The 23,073-nt window shown below is 48.5% G+C and overlaps 1 protein-coding gene across 35 annotated transcripts in view; it reads left to right on the top strand.

The window, feature by feature from the left end:
- Window positions 1-20,467, top strand: part of ABI2 (abl interactor 2) — a 247,883-nt gene extending 227,416 nt beyond the window's left edge. For all 35 annotated transcript variants that reach the window (XM_063932626.1, XM_063932624.1, XM_063932625.1 and 32 more), the window contains 3 exons: window positions 12,884-12,970; window positions 13,836-14,009; window positions 20,116-20,467. In XM_063932626.1, the coding sequence (XP_063788696.1) occupies window positions 12,884-12,970; window positions 13,836-14,009; window positions 20,116-20,291 (437 nt within the window). In that variant the 3' untranslated portion in view covers window positions 20,292-20,467. The remainder of the gene's footprint in view (window positions 1-12,883; window positions 12,971-13,835; window positions 14,010-20,115) is intronic.
- Window positions 20,468-23,073: the final 2,606 nt, after the last annotated feature.

The following is a 23,073-nucleotide window of genomic DNA, read 5'->3' as shown; positions in this document are numbered from 1 at the left end:
ACACTGAGGTACTTGGGGATATGGAGGGGGGGGAGGGTCCTAAATTTGAATATTCAGTGCCTTTGTTCGGCTACGCCCGTCCATATCCCAAGAGTACTCCAGTGCCCCCTATGGATTCAAAGAAAAGGATTTACCTGGTAAGTACCAAAATCCTATTATTTGATACAGGGTCAAATTTAGATTTATGTACATATTGATAAAGACCTGATGCGGATCCTGGATTAAAGGAGTTTGATGGCTTTGGAAAAATTCTTGTAGTGGAAGCTTGAGGGAAAACTTATGTAGCTCTACATGCCAACCTAAGTCGTCAAATTTATTGGTTGGTATGAACGAGAGACCATTGTTTAATGCTTTCACTTACAGTTCACTTAGATGGCGGTCTGATAAGTTGTATATCAAATCTTCTTTCTGGGCGGAACACTTCTGGATCCTGGTGTTCTGCCTCCCCCTGCAAGTGGGTGTCCTCTTGTTTTTGTTTTTACTCCTGAATCCGCAGGAGAGGTCCCTAAAGGGACACTAGTAGAATCTGATGGACCTTCTGAATCGTTGACAGCGAATTCACTGTCACTGTTAGATGTAACCAAATCTTTATTATGTTCCTCTCTGCGCTTCTGCCAACTATGCTTGGCCCTGTGATTGTAGGGCCTATGATTGCCAGGGCTCCCCACCTGAGACCCATCGGTATACTTTATTGGTCTCGTAATCCTCCTTTACTGTCAAATTTATTCCGTTTAAATCTGATGAGTTCTTTCTTGTAGGCTTTGCATTGTTGCTGGATCTTGTGGACCAAAGGCTGATTACTGTCCATCTGTAATGTTGTCCTATGCGTTCTCTCCAGGTGCTGGATTTTATCCCTGGTAATTTTAAGCTCACGTGCCGCTTCCTCCACCACAAGCAGCATTAAGTCCAGACTGCACTTATTGAGAATGCCTACCCATCTGTTACAGAATTCTGTGTTAAACCGGCCTATTATTGGAACATTTCGTACGCGGAAGCCGCGTGGTATTTTTTTTTCTTTGTGATAATTGGATAGTGAAATTCCATGCATTAAATAATCGCACTCACTGCGTTTGAGCTTGTTTAGTTGATGATAAATGTCATTCATGGTAAGTTGTTCCTCTGATTCGGCCAGACTCTCAGTAAAATATAATCTGTCGGCATCAGCCTCTGTGAAGCTGTAAACATCCGCCACTGCTGACACCAGGCCTCCAAATCCCCATAGCCACGTCCTGAGACATACTTTCTTTTTCTCTTTTTTTTTTTTTTTTTTTTGCAAAGGTTATAATGCTTAAATATTAAGGTACTGTAAGATTTGAATCCATGTGATTCTCCGAGTTAAAGGGCAAATTGTATAAAGTGATTCAGTGCCATACAAAAGTGCTTAAGTGGTGTAAAGTGCTTATTCAGTGCTCAGTGTTGATACTGTGATTGACTCCTGAGCCTTCTCCTTCCACAAAGGGACTGATTGAACATAAATCAATAAATGTTCTTTAGTACAATGCCTGGGGGTGCCTTATCCCAAATGGGTCAATAAGGAAAGACTTCCGATCGTCCCGTGCATATACAGTACATTGGACCGGCACTCACCCCTTAACAAATAATTGCTCCGGTGCCCTCTGGAAACAATCAACATCCGACAAATCATACAAGCAGCGGCACTCGGAGGCTCTTCTTAGTGCAAATACAATGTGAGGATTTATTCCGTGTCACTACACATACAGGCCAACGTTTCGGGGCACATCCGCCCCTTTGTCAAGGTGAAGCAAAATTGAAAATATAAATACAAACAGTACCTTATAGTGAGGAGAAGACCCGCCGGCGGGAAAATGGGTGTCCGGGATTAGACAGTACTCTCCTCCCGGGCACCGTGTGCTGAGTGATGTCATCAGTGCGCCGCAGAGCCGTCCGTCCCAGCGCTGCTGGTAACCTGCGTTGCCCTGGAAACCTGGTCGTAGCCGCAGCGTGTACTCCCAGCGTCTGCGTATCCATGGCAACCCGGCCCCTGCAGGCACCACTTGACTCTCATAAAACCCACACACAGCACATGTAGTCATACACACATACTGAATGAATGTAGTTTCTACAGAGCCTCTAATGTGCATATCAACAGATGTTCACATGCTTGCAGGAGAGTGGTTGAACAGGTTCATTAACATTTCAATTGCCTATCTTGTAGCAGAGGGTTAACAAATCCTGGAAAAAAAACAACTTTATTACTGTATCTGTGTGTAATTCTCACATCAAGCCAAGTCTTTATCTCACTATTTCTCTCTCTAGGCCCAATTGAAACACTATTTATAATTGACTATGGCATGGGTTAGTTAAATTCATTGGTAGCTTTTAAATGGTGTTGGAGTTGTGTGGAGAAAAATGCCCGCAGGGAGGCCCCATAACTAAGAGTACTCCAGTGCCCCCTATGGATTCAAAGAAATGGATTTATCTGGTAAGTACCAAAATCCTATTTTTTGTGACAAAGGAAACAGATTGCTTTAACAAACTGAAAGTCAGCTGTTGGCTAAGTGGATAGAGAGTGACCTTGCGTACCTAAAATGGCCACTGCTCCTACCCCTTCCCAAGCCATGTACATGGACAACATTATACAAGCACCGGAAGTCGCCCAAATGGACAACTTCCACTTCATGGCTACAAAAATTTCCACACGCCGCTTTTTCAGCACGAACAAAGCTTTGCTACTTCATCCCTATGTTAGCAGTATGCGAATAGGCCTCAGCATGCTAAGCTATATCATACCTATGCACCAACTTTTAAATGCGCCTTAAATTTACTTAACAGATAAACAATCCAATCTGAATCAAACACAATGTGACTTATTGAACTTTGTTTAGCAACAATAAAAATACGCTGTAGCATTTCAAATATTGTGCGTTTTTGTCACACTCGCACAATAAAGAAATATATTGTCCCTTGAATTTCATATCAGCGCCTTACTGATAAAAAAACAAAACAAATGGCATGCGGTTCAGCAGCATCTAGATGCGTCCATCCTCAGCTGGTAGACCACAGCAGTGTCTGTACTGCGCATCATTAAGTACGTGATATCCTGGGGGGCGTGGCCTAGGGGGACATGGAGTAGCAGCTTGGTGCGGGCGCTCTCCACCTTCAAGATCTGAACCACCCATCCTGAGGAGTCCCCTCCCCGAGCCCGTTTTTGCTGTACCCGGTGGGGGAAGGTGTTGTGGCGCCGGGAAGCTGCTGTGTACCGCTGGACGAGTCGTGCTTGTTGGGCTGCTGGGCGCTTTCTCTCCCCCTCCCAAGATGGGGCCATGACTTCCAGTTCAGGCCCTGCAGCGCGTTTTCCCAGCATGTGCCGCGCTGGACTCGCACCTGGAAGGGACGCTCTCCCACACCACCGGAGCCTGCCTGCCACTCTCCTGTGCCAGCTCTGAGCCAGAAATACCAGCTGAGGGCCGTGATACCGACACGGATTCTGACTCCAGTGTCGACTGTGATGATGCGAGGTTACACCCAAGAGTATTCAATATATGATTATTGCAATAAAATATGTTTTACATATCACAGAGGACCCTTCTGTCCCTGACACGAGGGTCTGCATGTTTAAGGGGGAAGAAACCTGAGGTAACGTTTCGCCCATCTCATGAGCTGAACGCTTTATTTGAGAAGGCCTGGGAAACTCCAGACAAGAGACTGCAGGTTCCCAAGAGAATTATTATGGCGTATCCTTTCCCCTCAAAGGACAGGTTATGGTGGGAATCCTCGCCCACGGTGGATAAGGCTTTGACGCACCTATCCAAAAAGGTGGCGCTACCGTCCCCGGACACGGCGGCCCTAAAAGATCCTGCGGATCGCAGGCAGGAAACTACCTTAAAATCAGTTTACGCGCATACTGGAGCCCTGCTCAGGCCGGCGGTAGTATCGGCATGGGTTGGTAGCGCAATTGCAGCGTGGGTAGATAGCTTGTCATCGGACATTGACACCTTAGGTAAGGATAGTATTTTGTTGACCTTGGGTCACATTAAGGATGCAGCGTTATATATGAGAGAGGCTGCGAGAGATATTGGGCTGTTGGGTTCAAGAGCCAATGCCATGGCAGTTTCTGCTAGAAGGTCCCTGTGGACCCGTCAATGGACAGGTGATGCTGATTCAAAGAGACATATGGAAGCTTTGCCTTACAAGGGTGAAGTTTTATTTGGGGAGGGCCTCGCGGACCTGGTTTCCACAGCTACCGCGGGTAAGTCTTCTTTTTTGCCTTATGTTCCCCCACAGCAAAACAAAACACCTCAATAACAGATGCAGTCCTTTCGGTCGCATAAGTCCAGAAGGGGTCGGGGCTCTTCCTTCCTCGCCAGAGGTAAAGGTAGAGGGAAAAGAGCTCCAGCTACGGCTAGTTACCAGGAACAAAAATCCTCCCCGGCCTCTACAAAATCCACCGCATGACGCTGGGGCTCCGCTGCGGGAGTCCGCACCGGTGGGGGCACGTCTTCGTCTCTTCAGCCAGGTCTGGGTTCAGTCGGATTTGGATCCTTGGGTGATCGAAATTGTATCCCAGGGCTACAAACTGGAGTTCGAAGATGTGCCTCCACACCGATTTTTCAAATCGGCCTTGCCAGCTTCTCCCCCAGAGAGGGAAACCGTTTCAGCTGCCATACAGAAACTGTGTCAACAACAGGTGATTATCAAGGTTCCCCTAGGGCAACCGGGAAAGGGGTTTTATTCAACCCTGTTTGTGGTCCCGAAGCCGGACAGCTCGGTCAGACCAATTCTAAACCTAAAATCCCTAAACCTATATTTGAAGAGGTTCAAATTCAAGATGGAATTTCTCCGGGCTGTGATCTCCAGCCTGGAAGGGGGGGATTTTATGGTGTCTCTGGACATAAAGGATGCATACCTTCATGTCCCCATATATCCTCCTCATCAGGCGTACCTGAGATTCGCTGTACAGGATTGTCATTACCAGTTTCAGACGTTGCCGTTTGGGCTTTCCACGGCCCCGAGAATTTTCACCAAGGTAATGGCGGAAATGATGGTGCTCCTGCGCAAGCAGGGAGTCACAATTATCCCATACTTGGACAATCTCCTGATAAAGGCAAGATCGAGAGATCAGTTACTAAAGAGCGAGTCTCTCTCCCTGAGAGTACTACAACAACACGGCTGGATTCTAAATCTACCAAAGTCGCAGTTGGTTCCGACAACTCGGCTGGCATTTTTGGGCTTGATTCTGGACAATGGAAAAAGCCCAGGAACTCCAGAACATGGTCAAGGACCTGTTAAAACCAAAAAGAGTGTCCGTTCATCAATGCACTCGAGTGTTAGGAAAGATGGTGGCGGCCTACGAGGCCATTCCGTTCGGCAGGTTCCATGCGAGAGCGTTTCAGTGGGACCTTCTGGACAAGTGGTCAGGGTCCCATCTACAAATGCATCGGAGAATAAGCCTGTCCCCCAGGGCCAGGGTATCTCTCCTGTGGTGGCTTCAGAGTGCTCACCTTCTAGAGGGTCGCAGGTTCGGCATTCAAGATTGGGTTCTTGTGATCATGGACGCGAGCCTCCGAGGATGGGGAGCAGTGACACAAGGAAGAAATTTTCAGGGAATATGGTCAAGCCAGGAGGCTTGTCTACACATCAATGTGCTGGAATTGAGGGCCATATACAACGGCCTACAGCAAGCGGAGAATCTTCTTCGCAACCTACCCGTTCTGATTCAGTCAGACAATGTCACAGCTGTGGCGCATGTAAACCGCCAAGGCGGGACAAGGAGCAGAGCAGCAATGGCAGAAGCCCCCAGGATTCTTCGCTGGGCGGAAAATCATGTAAGCGCTCTGTCAGCAATCTTCATACCGGGAGTAGACAACTGGGAAGCAGACTTCCTCAGCAGACACGATCTCCATCCAGGAGAGTGGGGGCTTCATCAAGAAGTCTTTGCAGAAGGTGGCCTGGATGGGCATGGTGTAGGAGCCTGATTTCTCAGCTCCCAGGCACATAACTCCGTTTTTACTATCCTGTTTCTCCTGCCCGGCCCCTGGATGCACTGGTGGTTTGCATACTTACCTCTCCACGTTCCGGAAGCCCCGTGACCTGCCTGTGCTTTTTGGCTGCTGGTTTGGATGAAGTTGTTTGTTCTCCTCTGTGGCGTCTCCGGACCGCGGGCGCCATCTTGGATATTGTCGGTGACGGCTCCTTGCTCCAGCGCTGTGCTCCTGGTGCTCCTCGTTGCAGTCTCTGGTGCAGCGGTGGAGGTTGTTGCTGGCTCCCGCGGGCTCCCTGAGCAGCAGGCTCTCCGTGATCGTTGACTCCTGCTGCTGTTTTTCACCTGAGGGATAACCAGAGTGGAGAAAGTCTGTCTTACAGTCCGACCTGTGCTGGCGTGCTGGTAATCTCCTTCGGTAGGCTCCTGCATCTCTCTCCCTTCACTTCCTTCTGCTTTATAGCTGATACTTCAAAGAGACTGTGTGTTGCGGAGTGGGGGCTCTGTCTTTCAACAGTATATTTCACTGCCTCTATACATTGTGCCTGCTGACTTTATCCTGTGATATCCAGCTTTATTTGAACTTCCACTTTGAATATACTATGGAGCAAATCCTTCAGGCTATTGCTTTATCCGGTGAAAGGCTTGTGGCTCAACTGGTAAACCTGCATGCTGAATTGTCTCTCTCCTGCAATGACTTGCCATTGATGCAGGCTGAGTCTCCTGGAATTACTCCACAAGGCTCCGATGCTCGTGATGTGGGACAGTTGGCTTCTTTTCAGTCCTGGAAGAAGCTTTATTCAAGTACATTTGCTAATATTGCTGGAGGCTTTGAAACCATCTTTTCTCCTTTCTCCGCTGGCGAAAGTGCCGTATGTATACTTTCTTCTACCCTTGAGGATTGTAATATTTCTACTGTGGATCAGCTGCTTCCCTCGGAGTTCTGCTGGATGACTTCTCCGGATAACTTAGCCATCCTTCTTGGCAGATTTGTTTCCTGTTCACTAAGTCTTCTGTTTGCCAGTGACCGAACCAGCTGCGTGTCTCCATATTCTCCTCCGTTGGGCGGTTATTTGGGATCTTCTACCATACAGCCTCTCAAATCTATGGATTTTATTTCTGTACACCTTGCCGGGACTGGGGGACTTAAGGTTTATCTGGTTGCTTTATGGGCTTTTGGGTGGGATGACCCTCCTTAAATATTGGTGTTTTAAACTGTTCAGATATCCTGATTAACCGTACATACTAACGGTATATTGTGTGCTTTGAGCATTTGTTAGTTGTTTCTTCTATCTATCTATCCTGGGCTCTATACACCATGCCCGAGGGGTTCATGGGGTTGACTGCCCCCAAGTTTTAGTAGAATAGTTGGGTGGGGTATTTTGGGATCCAGGTAGGCCATAAGTTGGGGGGTTGGTTCTACAGGGTGGGGGGATTTGGGGGGTGGTGTTTGTCGGGTCCATATTTTGGAGGTGTTGGGTTGGCACCCTTTTTTTCTTACAACTAATCCTGATGTCATTGAAATGCTTAGGTCTGGTATTGAGATTTCGGTATATTATATCGGTGATATTTTATTTTATGTTCATATCTGTCATAATGCTACCTATTGTATTTATGATTTGGTGGTGTTGGGGCCCGAATGGCGCCTTTGGGTTCCGACATCACTTTTTCTGAATATCATGATGTTAACTCATTCTGCTATACTGGTTTGATATGTCTTTTTCTTATAATACTGTGTGCTGACCCTGTATCTCCTCTTTATATTGGCTTTGTGGGTGTAAATGTTAAAAATATAAATAAAACGCAATAAAAAAAAAAGAAGTGTTTGCAGAAGCAACAAGTCGTTGGGGTCTTCCTCAAATAGACATGATGGCGTCACGCCTCAACAAAAAGCTTCGGCAGTATTGTTCCAGGTCAAGGGACCCTCAGGCAGTGGCGGTGGACGCCCTAGTGACACCGTGGGTGTTTCAGTCGGTCTATGTGTTCCCTCCTCTTCCACTCATCTCAAAACTATTGAGAATCATAAGACGAAGAAGAGTGCAGACAATACTCATTGTTCCAGATTGGCCTCGAAGAGCCTGGTATTCAGATCTTCAGGAAATGATCACAGAAGATCCGTGGCCTCTTCCTCTCAGGGAGGACCTGTTACAACAGGGGCCCTGCGTGTTCCAGGACTTACCGCGGTTACGTTTGACGGCATGGCGGTTGAACACCAAATCCTAGCTAGGAAGGGTATTCCGGGGGAAGTCATCCCTACTCTAATCAAAGCTAGGAAGGAGGTAACGGCGAGGCATTATCACCGTATCTGGAGGAAATATGTGTCTTGGTGTGAAGCCAAGAATGCTCCTACGGAAGATTTTCAGCTGGGTCGTTTTCTCCATTTTATACAGACAGGAGTGGATATGGGCCTAAAGTTAGGCTCCATTAAGGTGCAGATTTCGGCCTTCTTTATATTCTTTCAGAAGGAGTTGGCTTCTCTCCCAGAGGTCCAGACTTTTGTGAAAGGAGTACTGCGCATCCAACCTCCTTTTGTGCCCCCAGTGGCACCGTGGGACCTTAACGTGGTGTTACGGTTCCTTCAATCACACTGGTTTGAACCTCTTCAAACGGTGGAGTTAAGATTTCTCACTTGGAAAGTGGTCATGTTGTTGGCCTTGGCATCCGCGAGGCGGGTGTCTGAATTGGCGGCTTTGTCTCACAAGAGCCCATATCTGATTTTCCATGTGGATCGAGCGGAGTTGAGAACTCGTCCTCAATTTCTACCCAAGGTGGTTTCGTCGTTCCATATGAACCAACCTATTGTGGTGCCGGTGGCTACGGGTGACTTGGAGGATTCCAAGTCCCTGGATGTAGTCAGGGCCTTAAAAATTTATGTAGCCAGGACGGCTAGAGTTAGGAAAACAGAGGCTCTGTTTGTCCTGTATGCGGCCAACAAGGTTGGCGCTCCTGCTTCTAAGCAGACTATTGCTCGCTGGATCTGTAACACGATTCAGCAGGCTCATTCTACGGCCGGATTGCTGTTACCAAATTCGGTAAAGCCCATTCCACTAGGAAGGTGGGCTCTTCTTGGGCGGCTGCCCAAGGCGTCTCGGCATTACAGCTGTGCCGAGCAGCTATTTGGTCGGGTTCAAACACTTTTGCAAAATTCTACAAGTTTGATACCCTGGCTGTTGAGGACCTCATGTTTGCTCAATCGGTGCTGCAGAGTCATCCGCACTCTCCCGTCCGGTCTGGAGCTTTGGTATAATCCCCATGGTCCTTACGGAGTCCCCAGCATCCTCTAGGACGTAAGAGAAAATAAGATTTTAAACCTACTGGTAAATCTTTTTCTGCTAGTCCGTAGAGGATGCTGGGCGCCCGTCCCAGTGCGGACAATTTCTGCAAGGCTTGTATTTAGTTGTTCTAGGGTAAGAATATTTACTGGCGCCGGCTGAGTTTCAAATAATGAACGGATAAGCGTATTTGTAAAAAAACCAAATTCATAAATCTATTACAATATATACCAAAAAAGTTTAACCATATAAATGACTGTTAAAAAAGCTTCAGTACAGTGGACTTAAAAAGATTTGAGAGTCTCTCAAGTAGGCAAGTAGGGCCACTTCTATCCCCATTAAACAAATAATACTTATTTCCAACTAGGGCTCATTCCTCCGAATAGTCCTCAATGCAATTAAATTGTGGATATTACCCGGTTTCTTAGTACAAAGTCCCCTTGGTTCTCCAATTGCAAACCGAGATCCAGTAGCAACAGGGGTGTATGTCCAGGGTGTCCAGATGATAGCACTTAGGAGGGTCCTGCGGGAGTGTGTGAGTCCAATTGTTGTCAGATAAATGAGTGGCAGATGGAAGGGATGTCTGTGGTCATAGAATAAAGGCTCGACGCGTATCGCTGGTCTTAGTTGCTGCCAGCTTCCTCTGGAGCATATGCTGGACTCACACACTCCCGCAGGACCCTCCTAAGTGCTATCATCTGGACACCCTGGACATACACCCCTGTTGCTACTGGATCTCGGTTTGCAATTGGAGAACCAAGGGGACTTTGTACTAAGAAACCGGGTAATATCCACAATTTAATTGCATTGAGGACTATTCGGAGGAATGAGCCCTAGTTGGAAATAAGTATTATTTGTTTAATGGGGATAGAAGTGGTCCTACTTGCCTACTTGAGAGACTCTCAAATCTTTTTAAGTCCACTGTACTGAAGCTTTTTTAACAGTCATTTATATGGTTAAACTTTTTTGGTATATATTGTAATAGATTTATGAATTTGGTTTTTTTACAAATACGCTTATCCGTTCATTATTTGAAACTCAGTCGGCGCCAGTATATATTCTTACCCTAGATCCTCTCTTTTTAGGGACTAACCATCCCTATACCGGCAGCCGTTGACAGCGCAGTCACCTCTGTAATTTTGTATATAGTTGTTGCTTACATAAGGGTTATGTTACAGTTGTGATCAGTCTCTGGCTGATGCTGTTTTATTCATACTGTTAACTGGTTTCGTATATTCCAGGTTATACGGTGTGGGCTGGTATGAATCTTGCCCTTAGATTAACAAAAATCCTTTCCTCGTACTGTCCGTCTCCTCTGGGCACAGTTCTTTAACTGAGGTCTGGAGGAGGGGCATAGAGGGAGGAGCCAGTTCACACCCATCTAAAGTCTTAGAGTGCCCATGTCTCCTGCGGAGCCCGTCTATACCCCATGGTCCTTAAGGAGTCCCCAGCATACTCTACGGACTAGGAGAAAAAGATTTACCGGTAGGTTTAAAATCTTATTTTCTGGCATTTATTTTGGGCTAGTCAGGTGGTACAGGCCTTCTGGCAAGCGGTGATTCGGAGAATAACCTCTGCGGGAATCCCTTCTGACGTGTTTATTCCCCTTGTGTGTATCCTTGGAGTCCTTGATGAGGAGATATTGGATGCACACTCCAGAAAATACGTCCTTAACTTATGCGCTTTGGCCAAAGTGCTGATAGCACGCTCCTGGATGGCGTCCTCGGGCCCTGATATTAATAAATGGATCCCGCTAGTGAACTCTGTGGTGTCTCATGAAAAGTTTGTTTATATTACTAGGAAAGCCCCGGAAAATTTTATAAGGTATGGGATAGGTGGCTATCTTCCCCACTCAATCAATGTACCCGTGTTTCTGTACCGCACTGACACCTGGTCACCCTTTTATGGTACTATTATGTAACTTGCTATTAAGAAATCACATCACTCCTTTGTATATTTTGTAGCTGTTTGCAATTTGATTTATTCTATTTTCTTTCTGTTATTGTCTGGTTATGCATACAGTATTCAAGCACAATAATCTGTACCAGCTTGGCATACGATGTTATTGTCTGTCGTTCTGTTTGTATGTCTGCAAAAAAATCAATAAAAACGTATTGAATTTAAAAAAAAAAGTACGTGATATCCTGGCTGCGAGCCCCCAACTGAGAAGTTCCACATATTTCTAATTAAATATTTCAAATGCCAGCGTTAATATATGCTGCGGACACATGGCGCATCTTATTACTATATATGATAAAAGTGCGCTGTATGTCGCAAACACTATATCCTTTAAGAGAAAGCAAGCACTCGCACACATTGTAGGAACTGCGGTCCAACGCTCAGAGATGTATATATTTGATATTAAAAGGGTATGCATACAATATAACATATGTACAGTATATATATATATATATATATATATATAGTTAAAGAGTTACAATTACACAATAAGCAGTTGTAGTTACATAAGGATCAATTACAGCCAGCATACTTTACCCTGTCCCTCAATGCACAGTCCTCTCCATCTTTGAATCTGCATCAACAGCAACTAAAACAGCACTTCCTGGGTGAGGGGGAAATACCTATATACTGTGTATTGGGGGAAGTACTTGTCTGGGACTAAGTCTTCTGTTATTGATCCAGGGGAGGGAGATCTCTCATTCATGATGTGTTATTGGTCAGTTCATATGCAAGCAACGGCCAGCCTTGAAGATGCCATCATAGGGATTAGCCATGCTGTCTTTCAGGAAGGTCTTTGTTCACTTTTAGAATTGTGGCTTCATATTCATACATTCAATCACAGCTAATTGTTGCAATGTGCTACAATCTTCCCATAGCTATCAAATTAACACACACATTCCCCTGATTATTTTGACACTAAGCATGATATATTTATCTTGTTCCGTTCCAATAATACATATATATAAATACATTATAATGTCTGGTGCTTGACATGTTTAATTTATGTGTGGTATGAAATATGTGTTGAATATATCTTTGTGGCTTGTCTGTGTGAATGCGTATGCTACCATATATCGCTGTGCACACTGCGTGTATGCGCACGCACAGAGACCCATCTGTTTGGAGTTTGTATGTGGTGTGTATGTAATATTTTTGACTTCGACATGCTGTTTGCTGTGCAATCTGCGATCAGTGTGCTTTTATAACTAGTTGTGATGAGAGGTGTGTACAGGGCACCACGGGTAGAGGATATGCTGCCTGTGACCCTTATTCCGTGCAGTACTGAGGACCGGCCTACTTGCTGGCCAGGCATGTGTAATAATCTGCTTTATTCCTGGCTTCAGTAACTGTGTGCGAGGAAGGACGCGCTTTTAATGGTCACCCCAGTTACCCGCACTGGCCTTTGTTACACCCTACATACCAAATATTGCGTTTCCGTAGTCACTGGCTTAGCATGGCCGGAGGGCGGGGGGGGGGGGGGGGTCCTGTGTACTGTGGTCTAACACCCCATCCTCTGTTGCACTCCCCACCCCCTCCACACACACACTACCCCTTTATTCTGATAATAAAATGATAATATATGGTGTAAGTACATACAGTACTGTTATTATGCTTCTGGCTGAGACTTCCTCCTGTTCCGCCAGTCTGTTACAGATTGTGTAAGCTCTGTAGGGAGCCTGCGTGCTAATAACCTGTCCTTTCCTCGCAGTGTCGCCTGCGCCGCCTCCGCCGTCCATACTGCAGGTGACTCCGCAGCTGCCGCTGATGGGATTTGTGGCCAGGGTTCAGGAGAACAGTAAGTGTACAGTATGTCCCGTGTCTGCGCGCGATTCCTCGCTCCCTTATTATAGGCCGTTATCTGCGGCTGCGGATGAATAAAATCCTGTTATTTTGTTTTGTTCTTACGCTAATCCACACAAGTGAGAGGACGTGGTGACTGAGAAGTCCCCTGTGTAATTGGATTGCCATTGTCATTTAAATTGTCTGCTTTTCACAACGTTCAGTTTTCATTTTACAGTGTGAAGTGTTAATTACAGCTGAAATGAGAGGGTGTTTGTTTTATTTCATTGAATAACAAGTAGAATACATTTGTGTCCTGCGTAACGAGTTAGTTCCACCTCTCCAAACGTCCATTAATGCTAGACGTGTGAGGCTGGATAAGGGAATGACCTCTGTGACGCCAGGTACACAATAACACAAGGCGACCAGTGGGGTGACCTCTATTAGCCTGTCCTGGTGACCCCCACGTGTCTGACCTCAGGTGCTCCCCATGGAGTAACACTGTTTAAATATACAATTTATGTTTTAATATGTTGCCATAAGTATATGCACAAGTGCGCCATGTGTTTTACGAAGCGTCACGTCATACTCTCAGCAGCCGCGGTACCCTAGGCGTGAGCTATAAGTCACAGGGGACGTGTCTGTCAGCGCTGGTACAGGTAATTATATCCCGCAGCCAAAGCTGTCATTTCCTAGTATCGTTTAGAAAGGGAAAAAACGATTATTGTGTTTGGGCCGCAGCTTCTTCCCAACACAGTTACCAGCAGAGCAGTCCCAGCAAAGGTCCTAGCACAGCGCACCTCCACATTCTCTGCACATACAGGCGCTCTCAGGGACACTGTATGATGTACGACCATGTCTGACACTGCGCTTATCCCTAGTTTCAGAGACTCCACCCCCGCCGCCTCCTGCAGAAGAACCTGTATTTGATGAATCTCCCCCACCGCCGCCACCTCCAGAAGACTATGAAGAGGAGGAAGCTGCAGTAGTGGAGTACAGTGACCCATACGCTGAGGAGGACCCTCCTTGGGCACCAAGGACCTATTTAGAGAAAGGTCTGTCACAAACTTTGCCTTGGTAAAGCTGATCATCCCTCTCTCCCTCCCTCCCTGCATCCATCCATTCATCCATCCATCCATTCATCCATCCATCCATCCATCCATCCATTCATCCATTCATCCATCCATCCATTCATCCATCCATTCATCCATTCATCCATTCATCCATCCATCCATCCATCCATCCATCCTTCTCTCCCTCCCTCCCTGCATCCATCCATCCATCCTTCTCCCCCTCATTCCCTGCATCCATCCATCCTTCTCCCCCTCATTCCCTGCATCCATCCATCCTTCTCCCCCTCATTCCCTGCATCCATCCATCCTTCTCCCCCTCATTCCCTGCATCCATCCTTCTCCCCCTCATTCCCTGCATCCATCCTTCTCCCCCTCATTCCCTGCATCCATCCTTCTCCCCCTCATTCCCTGCATCCATCCTTCTCCCCCTCATTCCCTGCATCCATCCATCATTCCCTGCATCCATCCTTCTCCCCCTCATTCCCTGCATCCATCCTTCTCCCCCTCATTCCCTGCATCCATCCATCATTCCCTGCATCCATCCTTCTCCTCATTCCCTGCATCCATCCTTCTCCCCCTCATTCCCTGCATCCATCCTTCTCCCCCTCATTCCCTGCATCCATCCTTCTCCCCCTCATTCCCTGCATCCATCCTTCTCCCCCTCATTCCCTGCATCCATCCATCATTCCCTGCATCCATCCATCATTCCCTGCATCCATCCTTCACCCCCTCATTCCCTGCATCCATCCTTCACCCCCTCATTCCCTGCATCCATCCGTCTCCCCCCATTCCCGGCATCCATCCTTCTCCTCCTCATTCCCTGCATCCATCCTTCTCCCCCCTCATTCCCTACATCCATCCTTCTCCCCCTATTCCCTGCATCCATCTGTCATTCCCTGCATCCATCCTTCTCCCCCTCATTCCCTGCATCCATCCTTCTCCCCTTCATTCCCTGCATCCATCCTACTCCCCCTCATTCCCTGCATCCATCCATCATTCCCTGCATCCATCCTTCTCCCCCTCATTCCCTGCATCCATCCTTCTCCCCCTCATTCCCTGCATCCATCCTTCTCCCCCTCATTCCCTGCATCCATCCTTCACCCCCTCATTCCCTGCATCCATCCTTCACCCCCTCATTCCCTGCATCCATCCGTCTCCCTCCATTCCCGGCATCTATCCTTCTCCTCCTCATTCCCTGCATCCATCCTTCTCCCCCTCATTCCCTGCATCCATCCGTCATTCCCTGCATCCATCCTTCTCCCCCTCATTCCCTGCATCCATCCTTCTCCCCTTCATTCCCTGCATCCATCCTTCTCCCCCTCATTCCCTGCATCCATCCTTCTCCCCCTCATTCCCTGCATCCATCCTTCTCCCCCTCATTCCCTGCATCCATCCTTCTCCCCCATTCCCTGCATCCATCCGTCATTCCCTGCATCCATCCTTCTCCCCCTCATTCCCTGCATCCATCCTTCTCCCCCTCATTCCCTGCATCCATCCTTCTCCCCCTCATTCCCTGCATCCATCCTTCTCCCCCTCATTCCCTGCATCCATCCATCATTCCCTGCATCCATCCTTCTCCCCCTCATTCCCTGCATCCATCCTTCTCCCCCTCATTCCCTGCATCCATCCATCATTCCCTGCATCCATCCTTCTCCTCATTCCCTGCATCCATCCTTCTCCCCCTCATTCCCTGCATCCATCCTTCTCCCCCTCATTCCCTGCATCCATCCTTCTCCCCCTCATTCCCTGCATCCATCCTTCTCCCCCTCATTCCCTGCTTCCATCCTTCTCCCCCTCATTCCCTGCATCCATCCTTCTCTCGCTCGTTCCCTGCATCCATCCTTCTCTCGCTCGTTCCCTGCATCCATCATTCCCTGCATCCATCTATCATTCCCTGCATCCATCCTTCTCCCCCTCATTTCCTGCATCCGTCCTTCTCCCCCTCATTCCCGGCTTCCATCCCTCATTCCCTGCACCCATCCTTCTCCCCCTCATTCCCTGCATCCATCCTTCTCCCCCTCATTCCCTGCATCCATCCTTCTCCCCCTCATTCCCTGCTTCCATCCTTCTCCCCCTCATTCCCTGCATCCATCCTTCTCTCGCTCGTTCCCTGCATCCATCCTTCTCTCGCTCGTTCCCTGCATCCATCATTCCCTGCATCCATCTATCATTCCCTGCATCCATCCTTCTCCCCCTCATTCCCTGCATCCGTCCTTCTCCCCCTCATTTCCTGCATCCGTCCTTCTCCCCCTCATTCCCTGCATCCATCCTTCTCCCCCTCATTCCCGGCTTCCATCCCTCATTCCCTGCACCCATCCTTCTCCCCCTCATTCCCTGCATCCACCCTTCTCCCCCTCATTCCCTGCATCCATCCTTCTCCCCCTCATTCCCTGCATCCATCCTTCTCCCCCTCATTCCCTGCATCCATCCTTCTCCCCCTCATCCCCTGCATCAATCCCTCATTCCCTGCATCCATCCTTCTCCCCCTCATTCCCTGCATCCATCCTTCTCCCCCTCATTCCCTGCATCCATCCCTCATTCCCTGCATCCGTCCTTCTCCCCCTCATTCCCTGCATCCGTCCTTCTCCCCCTCATTTCCTGCATCCGTCCTTCTCCCCCTCATTTCCTGCATCCGTCCTTCTCCCCCTCATTTCCTGCATCCGTCCTTCTCCCCCTCATTTCCTGCATCCGTCCTTCTCCCCCTCATTCCCTGCATCCATCCTTCTCCCCCTCATTCCCGGCTTCCATCCCTCATTCCCTGCATCCACCCTTCTCCCCCTCATTCCCTGCATCCATCCTTCTCCCCCTCATTCCCTGCATCCATCCTTCTCCCCCTCATCCCCTGCATCCATCCCTCATTCCCTGCATCCATCCTTCTCCCCCTCATTCCCTGCATCCATCCTTCTCCCCCTCATTCCCTGCATCCATCCCTCATTCCCTGCATCCATCCTTCTCCCCCTCATTCCCTGCATCCATCCTTCTCCCCCTCATTTCCAGCATCCGTCCTTCTCCCCCTCATTCCCTGCATCCGTCCTTCTCCCCCTCATTCCCTGCATCCATCCTTCTCTCCCTCGTTCCCTGCATCCACCCTTCTCCCCCTCATTCCTTGCATCCGTCCTTCTCCCCCTCATTCCCTGCATCCATCCCTCATTCCCTGCACCCATCCTTCTCCCCCTCACCCATCCTTCTCCCCCTCATTCCCTGCATCCATCCTTCTCTCCCTTATTCCCTGCATCCATCCTTCTCTCCCTTATTCCCTGCATCCACCCTTCTCCCCCTCATTCCCTGCATCCATCCTTCTCCCCCTCATTCCCTGCATCCATCCCTCATTCCCTGCATCCATCCTTCTCCCCCTCATTCCCTGCATCCATCCTTCTCCCCCTCATTCCCTGCATCCATCCTTCTCTCCCTCATTCCCTGCATCCATCCTTCTCTCCCTCATTCCCTGCATCCATCCTTCTCCGCTTCCTTGCATTCATCCATCCATCCCTCCCTGCATCCATGTATCCCGATTTTGTGTGTTTAGCATGCAGACGTTTTCTGTGACTAGAGTGAAGAGAGTATGTACACTGTATGTAGCCGCTCTTGCTCATGTAGGTGTGAGTGATGCCTGGTGACGGGTGGTCTTCAGTATGCCGACTGACGGGATCCCGGCGCACAGTATACCGGCGCCGGGATCCCGACAGCCGGCATACCGACACTTATTCTCCCTCGTGGGGGTCTACGACCCCCCTGGAGGGAGAATAAAATCGCGCCACCATGCCCGTAGCGTGGCGAGCGCAGCGAGCCCACAAGGGGCTCATTTGCGCTCGCCACACTGTCGGTAAACCGGCGGTCGGGCTCCCGGCGCTGGTCGCCGGGAGCCCGACCGCCGGCATATCGTAGTGAACCCCTGGTGACCATAGTTCTGGGTTCACCACCACGGTCACATCACTGGCCTGTGGTCTGGAGACTGGTGTACAGCAGAAAACCAGGCTTGTGTAACGGAGAATCTGTCTGTTACATCACCATACCGGCATTACAGGGTCAGGCTGCGGTAGAGATTACATCACAGTGCCGGCATTACAGGGTTAGGCTGCGGTAGAGATTACATCACAGTGCCGGCATTACAGGGTTAGGCTGCGGTAGAGATTACATCACAGTGCCGGCATTACAGGGTTAGGCTGCGGTAGAGAGTACATCACAGTGCCGGCATTACAGGGTCAGGCTGCGGTAGAGATTACATCACAGTGCCGGCATTACAGGGTCAGGCTGCGGTAGAGATTACATCACAGTGCCGGCATTACAGGGTCAGGCTGCGGTAGAGATTACATCACAGTGCCGGCATTACAGGGTCAGGCTGCGGTAGAGATTACATCACCATACCGGCATTACAGGGTCAGGCTGCGGTAGAGATTACATCACAGTGTCGGCATTACAGGGTCAGGCTGCGGTAGAGATTTCATCACAGTGCCGGCATTACAAGGTCAGGCTGCGGTAGAGATTACATCACAGTGCCGGCATTACAGGGTCAGGCTGCGGTAGAGATTACATCACAGTGCCGGCATTACAGGGTCAGGCTGCGGTAGAGATGACATACAGTGCCGGCATTACAGGGTTAGGCAGCGGTAAAGATTACATCACAGTGCCGGCATTACAGGGTTAGGCTGCGGTAGAGATTACATCACAGTGCCGGCATTACAGGGTCAGGCTGCGGTAGAGATGACATCACAGTGCCGGCATTACAGGGTTAGGCTGCGGTAGAGATTACATCACAGTGTGGGCATTACAGGGTCAGGCTGCGGTAGAGATGACATCACAGTGTGGGCATTACAGGGTCAGGCTGCGGTAGAGATGACATCACAGTGCCGGCATTACAGGGTTAGGCTGCGGTAGAGATTACATCACAGTGCCGGCATTACAGGGTCAGGCTGCGGTAGAGATGACATCACAGTGCCGGCATTACAGGGTCAGGCTGCGGTAGAGATGACATTACAGGGTTAGGCTGCTTTCATAGAAACGCTAACAATATGTTATACCACACCCACATATATATCTCACACACCAAGAGGACGCGGATGGGGCCTGACAATACTGACGCAGCAGCGATACATTTCAGTGGCGGAACTGCGAGGCATCGCAATTGTAGCCACCAACAATTAAACAAACGCCCACCGAATTCATCGCAACAATCTCATCAATTGCGTTCTCCATTGCAACCACAGCACAAATGCGAGAAACTCAGAATCCCTGAGTGCTTCCATGGCTGCACAGAACGGCTGCGCTGAGCTACGACGCTGGCGCCATGTTTTATGCGTAGGAGATTGCAACCACACTCCAAGACACTTCCTGTTACCTCCCCTAAATGGCCTCTTCCTGTCTATCACTCTGCCACTGATTCCGTACCGCGAGCATCGTTGTAATGGTCCCTCGGCTCGTGTGCACTGCGGCTGCAACAGGTGCGCAGTCTGACGATAAATACTCAGCTGCGACACCATCAAAACAGCATCTGAATCAGGCACATAGCGCAGTACTTCAGAAATGTATCGTATAGAAACCACAAATAACAGTGTACAGTAAGTCACCTGGCGTGTTTGCTTCTCTGGAGCCGTTTCCTCCCAGGATCATCATCTCCTCCTCCTCCTCCTACTCCTCCTCCTCCTCCTCCTCCTCTCTGACAGATGTCAGTGGTCCTGTAATTATACCATGCACCAGGAAAGGCCACAAGGTCGCGCATTGTGTAGTATACTGATGTGTAATACAGGTAACAATGGGATTATAAATCCTTACATTAAGAACATTAATCAACTTTCGTTTCCCGGGCCGTTCTCCTGGGCATCCACCGCCATCCAGATATCACGTGTTTGTGTGTCCTGTGTGCCACACTTTGCTTATGCAGACTTTGGGGTTTTTCAGCATTCTCTTGCTAGCATAGTGCAGGATAATTCCTGATGCCAGATATGGTTGTGTGTCACTAATGCTGGTTACCGGGGGACTAGGAGTACACAGTGATGCATGTCTATAGGTTACACAACATACCGCATGTCCTTGCCGTGTACTTCTCTTCTGCATTTACCCGTTACACCATTTTCATCTTCTCTTCCTCCAGTTGTGGCAATTTATGACTACTCAAAGGACAAAGAGGACGAGCTCTCCTTCCAGGAAGGTGCCATCATCTACGTCATTAAGAAGAACGACGACGGATGGTACGAGGGGGTCATGAATGGGGTGACGGGGCTTTTCCCGGGCAACTATGTGGAGTCCATCATGCACTACTCTGAATGATGACCTGACCGAGCCCAACAACAAACTGTTCCCTGACCACAGCCGCTGGGGCTCCTCCTATTTACAGGGGTCACTGGGGGTCACATAAACTGAAAAGGATCATTGTCATTTGAAACCACTTTATTTTTGTTTAATTTTTTGTTTTTTTGCCATTAAAAGAAATAGTGATCAAGTGATCTTCCTGCTGCTCCAGAGCCGTTCCGGGTTACTGACGCTTGTCCTTGGACTCAGATGTCTTACACAATAATATGATGGGATTGTGACATGTGTGAGCTCAACGTCACCCTTATCCCGGTGGCCCTACAGGTCTTGAAAACTAACAGCCTAAATAGATTTCATTGCTGTCTGTTAATCCCTGCGTTATTACTTGGTCTCTGACTGTGCTGCAGCTGCCCTGTAACAGGAACTAAATAGCCTAAAGACCGCCTATAACTGCCCCAGGCCGCTACCAGATCCGCTACAGTGATAAGCTGCAGAACTGGCCTATAACTGCCCCAGGCTCCGGCCACTATCAGATCCGCTACAGTGATAAGCTGCAGAACTGGCCTATAACTGCCCCAGGCTCTGGCCGCTATCAGATCCGCTACAGTGATAAGCTGCAGAACCGGCCTATAACTGCCCCAGGCCGCTACCAAATCCGCTACAGTGATAAGCTGCAGAACCAACCTATAACTGCCCCAAGCTCCGGCTGCTACCAGATCTGCTACAGTGATAAGCTGCAGAACCAGCCTATAACTGCCCCAGGCCACTACCAGATCCGCTACAGTGATAAACTGCAGAACCGGCCTATAACTGCCCCAGGCTCCGGCCGCTACAGTGATAAGCTGCAGAACCGGCCTATAACTGCCCCAGGCTCCGGCCGCTACCAGATCCGCTACAGTGATAGGCTGCAGAACTGGCCTATAACTGTCCCTGGTTCCGGCCGCTACCAGATCCGCTACAGTGATGGGCTGCAGAACCGGCCTATAACTGCCCCAGGCTCAGAGCCGCTACCAGATTCGCTACAGTGATAGGCTGCAGAACTGGTCTATAACTGCCCCAGGTTCTGGCGCTATCTCCCTAAACTGCAGAACCAGGCGCTGCCTGTCTTATGGAGAGCGTAAGCCACTCTGTTTATAGGGCTGTTACATGGCGGCTGCATGAATCACACGCCTGATATTGTGTTATGGCACCAAAGAGAACATTTTACACCAGGAAGAACATGACAAGGGCCCAAAACCTCTATGTAGGGAACAAAATACATTCTGTAGTCCTATTATAACACGGTCCGTATAGAATTTCAAAAGCGAAAAATAGTTGTTTGCAGATAAATCTACACATTTTGATCTTCAAAGCAACATTTAAAGAAATAAATCTTACAGACTTCTGTATATAAGGAAACCCAAAGACGTCTGATGACGACAGCCATTCATACCACTGACCCTCTTGAATTGAATGAACAAATAGTAGTATTTTTTTGTAGCTTGCCCACCGGTTACATGTACTATACGTGTACAGACTGGCTGCATTCTGACACAGGTACTATCTAGAATGTACCCACGCGTTTCACTGTGTATGTCTTTTGTGCCTCTGGCCATTTTGGTGGCACCTCTGGTGTGTTAGAGACAATCGTTAAGATTTGCAAAAAGATTTGGCGATCCGTACTAGCGATGTGTTGCCGGTTGTTCACGGTCTGATCTCAGGAACAGTTTAGTTGCAGGTAGCTGGGATGGCTGCAAACGCTAATAATCAATTATTGCTGCCTAATCCCAAGATATCCTTTATAGGTACACGTCACTGACAGTAACTTACGTCGTGATAATGCTTCAAAGAGCTCAACGCCTCGGTTTCTTTTTACTATCCGTGTAATAGGTATATGGCGAGCCTGACGCACTGAGGTTAGCCGGTCGCTTTAGTGACAGCAGATTGCAGAGACCCAGACGAGCTGTTTGAACAGAGGAAACAGAACCCTGACTCTATGGGGAGTCATGCAGAGCGGTGTGACATATACTCCAATCACGTCTAAGCCTGCAGACCTAGGACCTCCGCTAAGTTACTATTTCCACCTAGAAGTTACAGGAGAAAACCCCAATCCCCACGAATTGATTGTAAATCATAGAGGACATAATGCTGCTTCTTTCAATATTCAAGTAGTGTTTCTGTGCAAACAATTATAGAGTAACATATTAGGCTGCTATATATATATATTATGGAAGGCAACTTTTTGGTGCTAAATTTAAATTGGCAATCTGTTGTAAGACTGCTTTTGCTTTATAGCGGATTGCCGCTTTAAGTTTAGTGGCACACATGCAGTAATTACACCAAGCCCCTAGTGGTCTATCTGGATTTGCATGCTCACTCACAGCCACTAGAAGCTGAAATGCCACCGGATTCGGAGACAGAGCAATTCCCTAAGAGCCACATGGACATGAATTGTGGAATTGCCGTACAGAAACTGCGAACCAATATACATTCATCTATGTCACTATTGCTGGCTGTTCAAGAGCATCGCATACAATAATTGATAACACCACCAGTGCCACTTGGTCTGACAGTAATAGCCGTGAATAAGTAAGATGCAATTCCTTTCCAAAAAGCCCTGGGCCGCCGTTGTTCCCATAAACACGCTGGTAAGGGGCCGGCTTTCCGACATCATTTGCGGATTGTTACGCTATGTACATAGAGATGTTCCTGGGAGTATTTTCATTGGTTTCTAATTCTGGAACACATTTGGTCTGCGTCTCTCTGCAGCTGTTTCTCATGGTTCTGTATCTGTCCCGGAGACATTGCAGGACACGCTGAA

The sequence above is a fragment of the Pseudophryne corroboree genome, chromosome 7, assembly GCF_028390025.1.
Source record: "Pseudophryne corroboree isolate aPseCor3 chromosome 7, aPseCor3.hap2, whole genome shotgun sequence".
Taxonomy (NCBI): Eukaryota; Metazoa; Chordata; class Amphibia; order Anura; family Myobatrachidae; genus Pseudophryne; species Pseudophryne corroboree.
The sequence above is the reverse complement of the archived record's forward strand: the minus strand, read 5'-3'. Positions and strand labels throughout refer to the sequence as shown.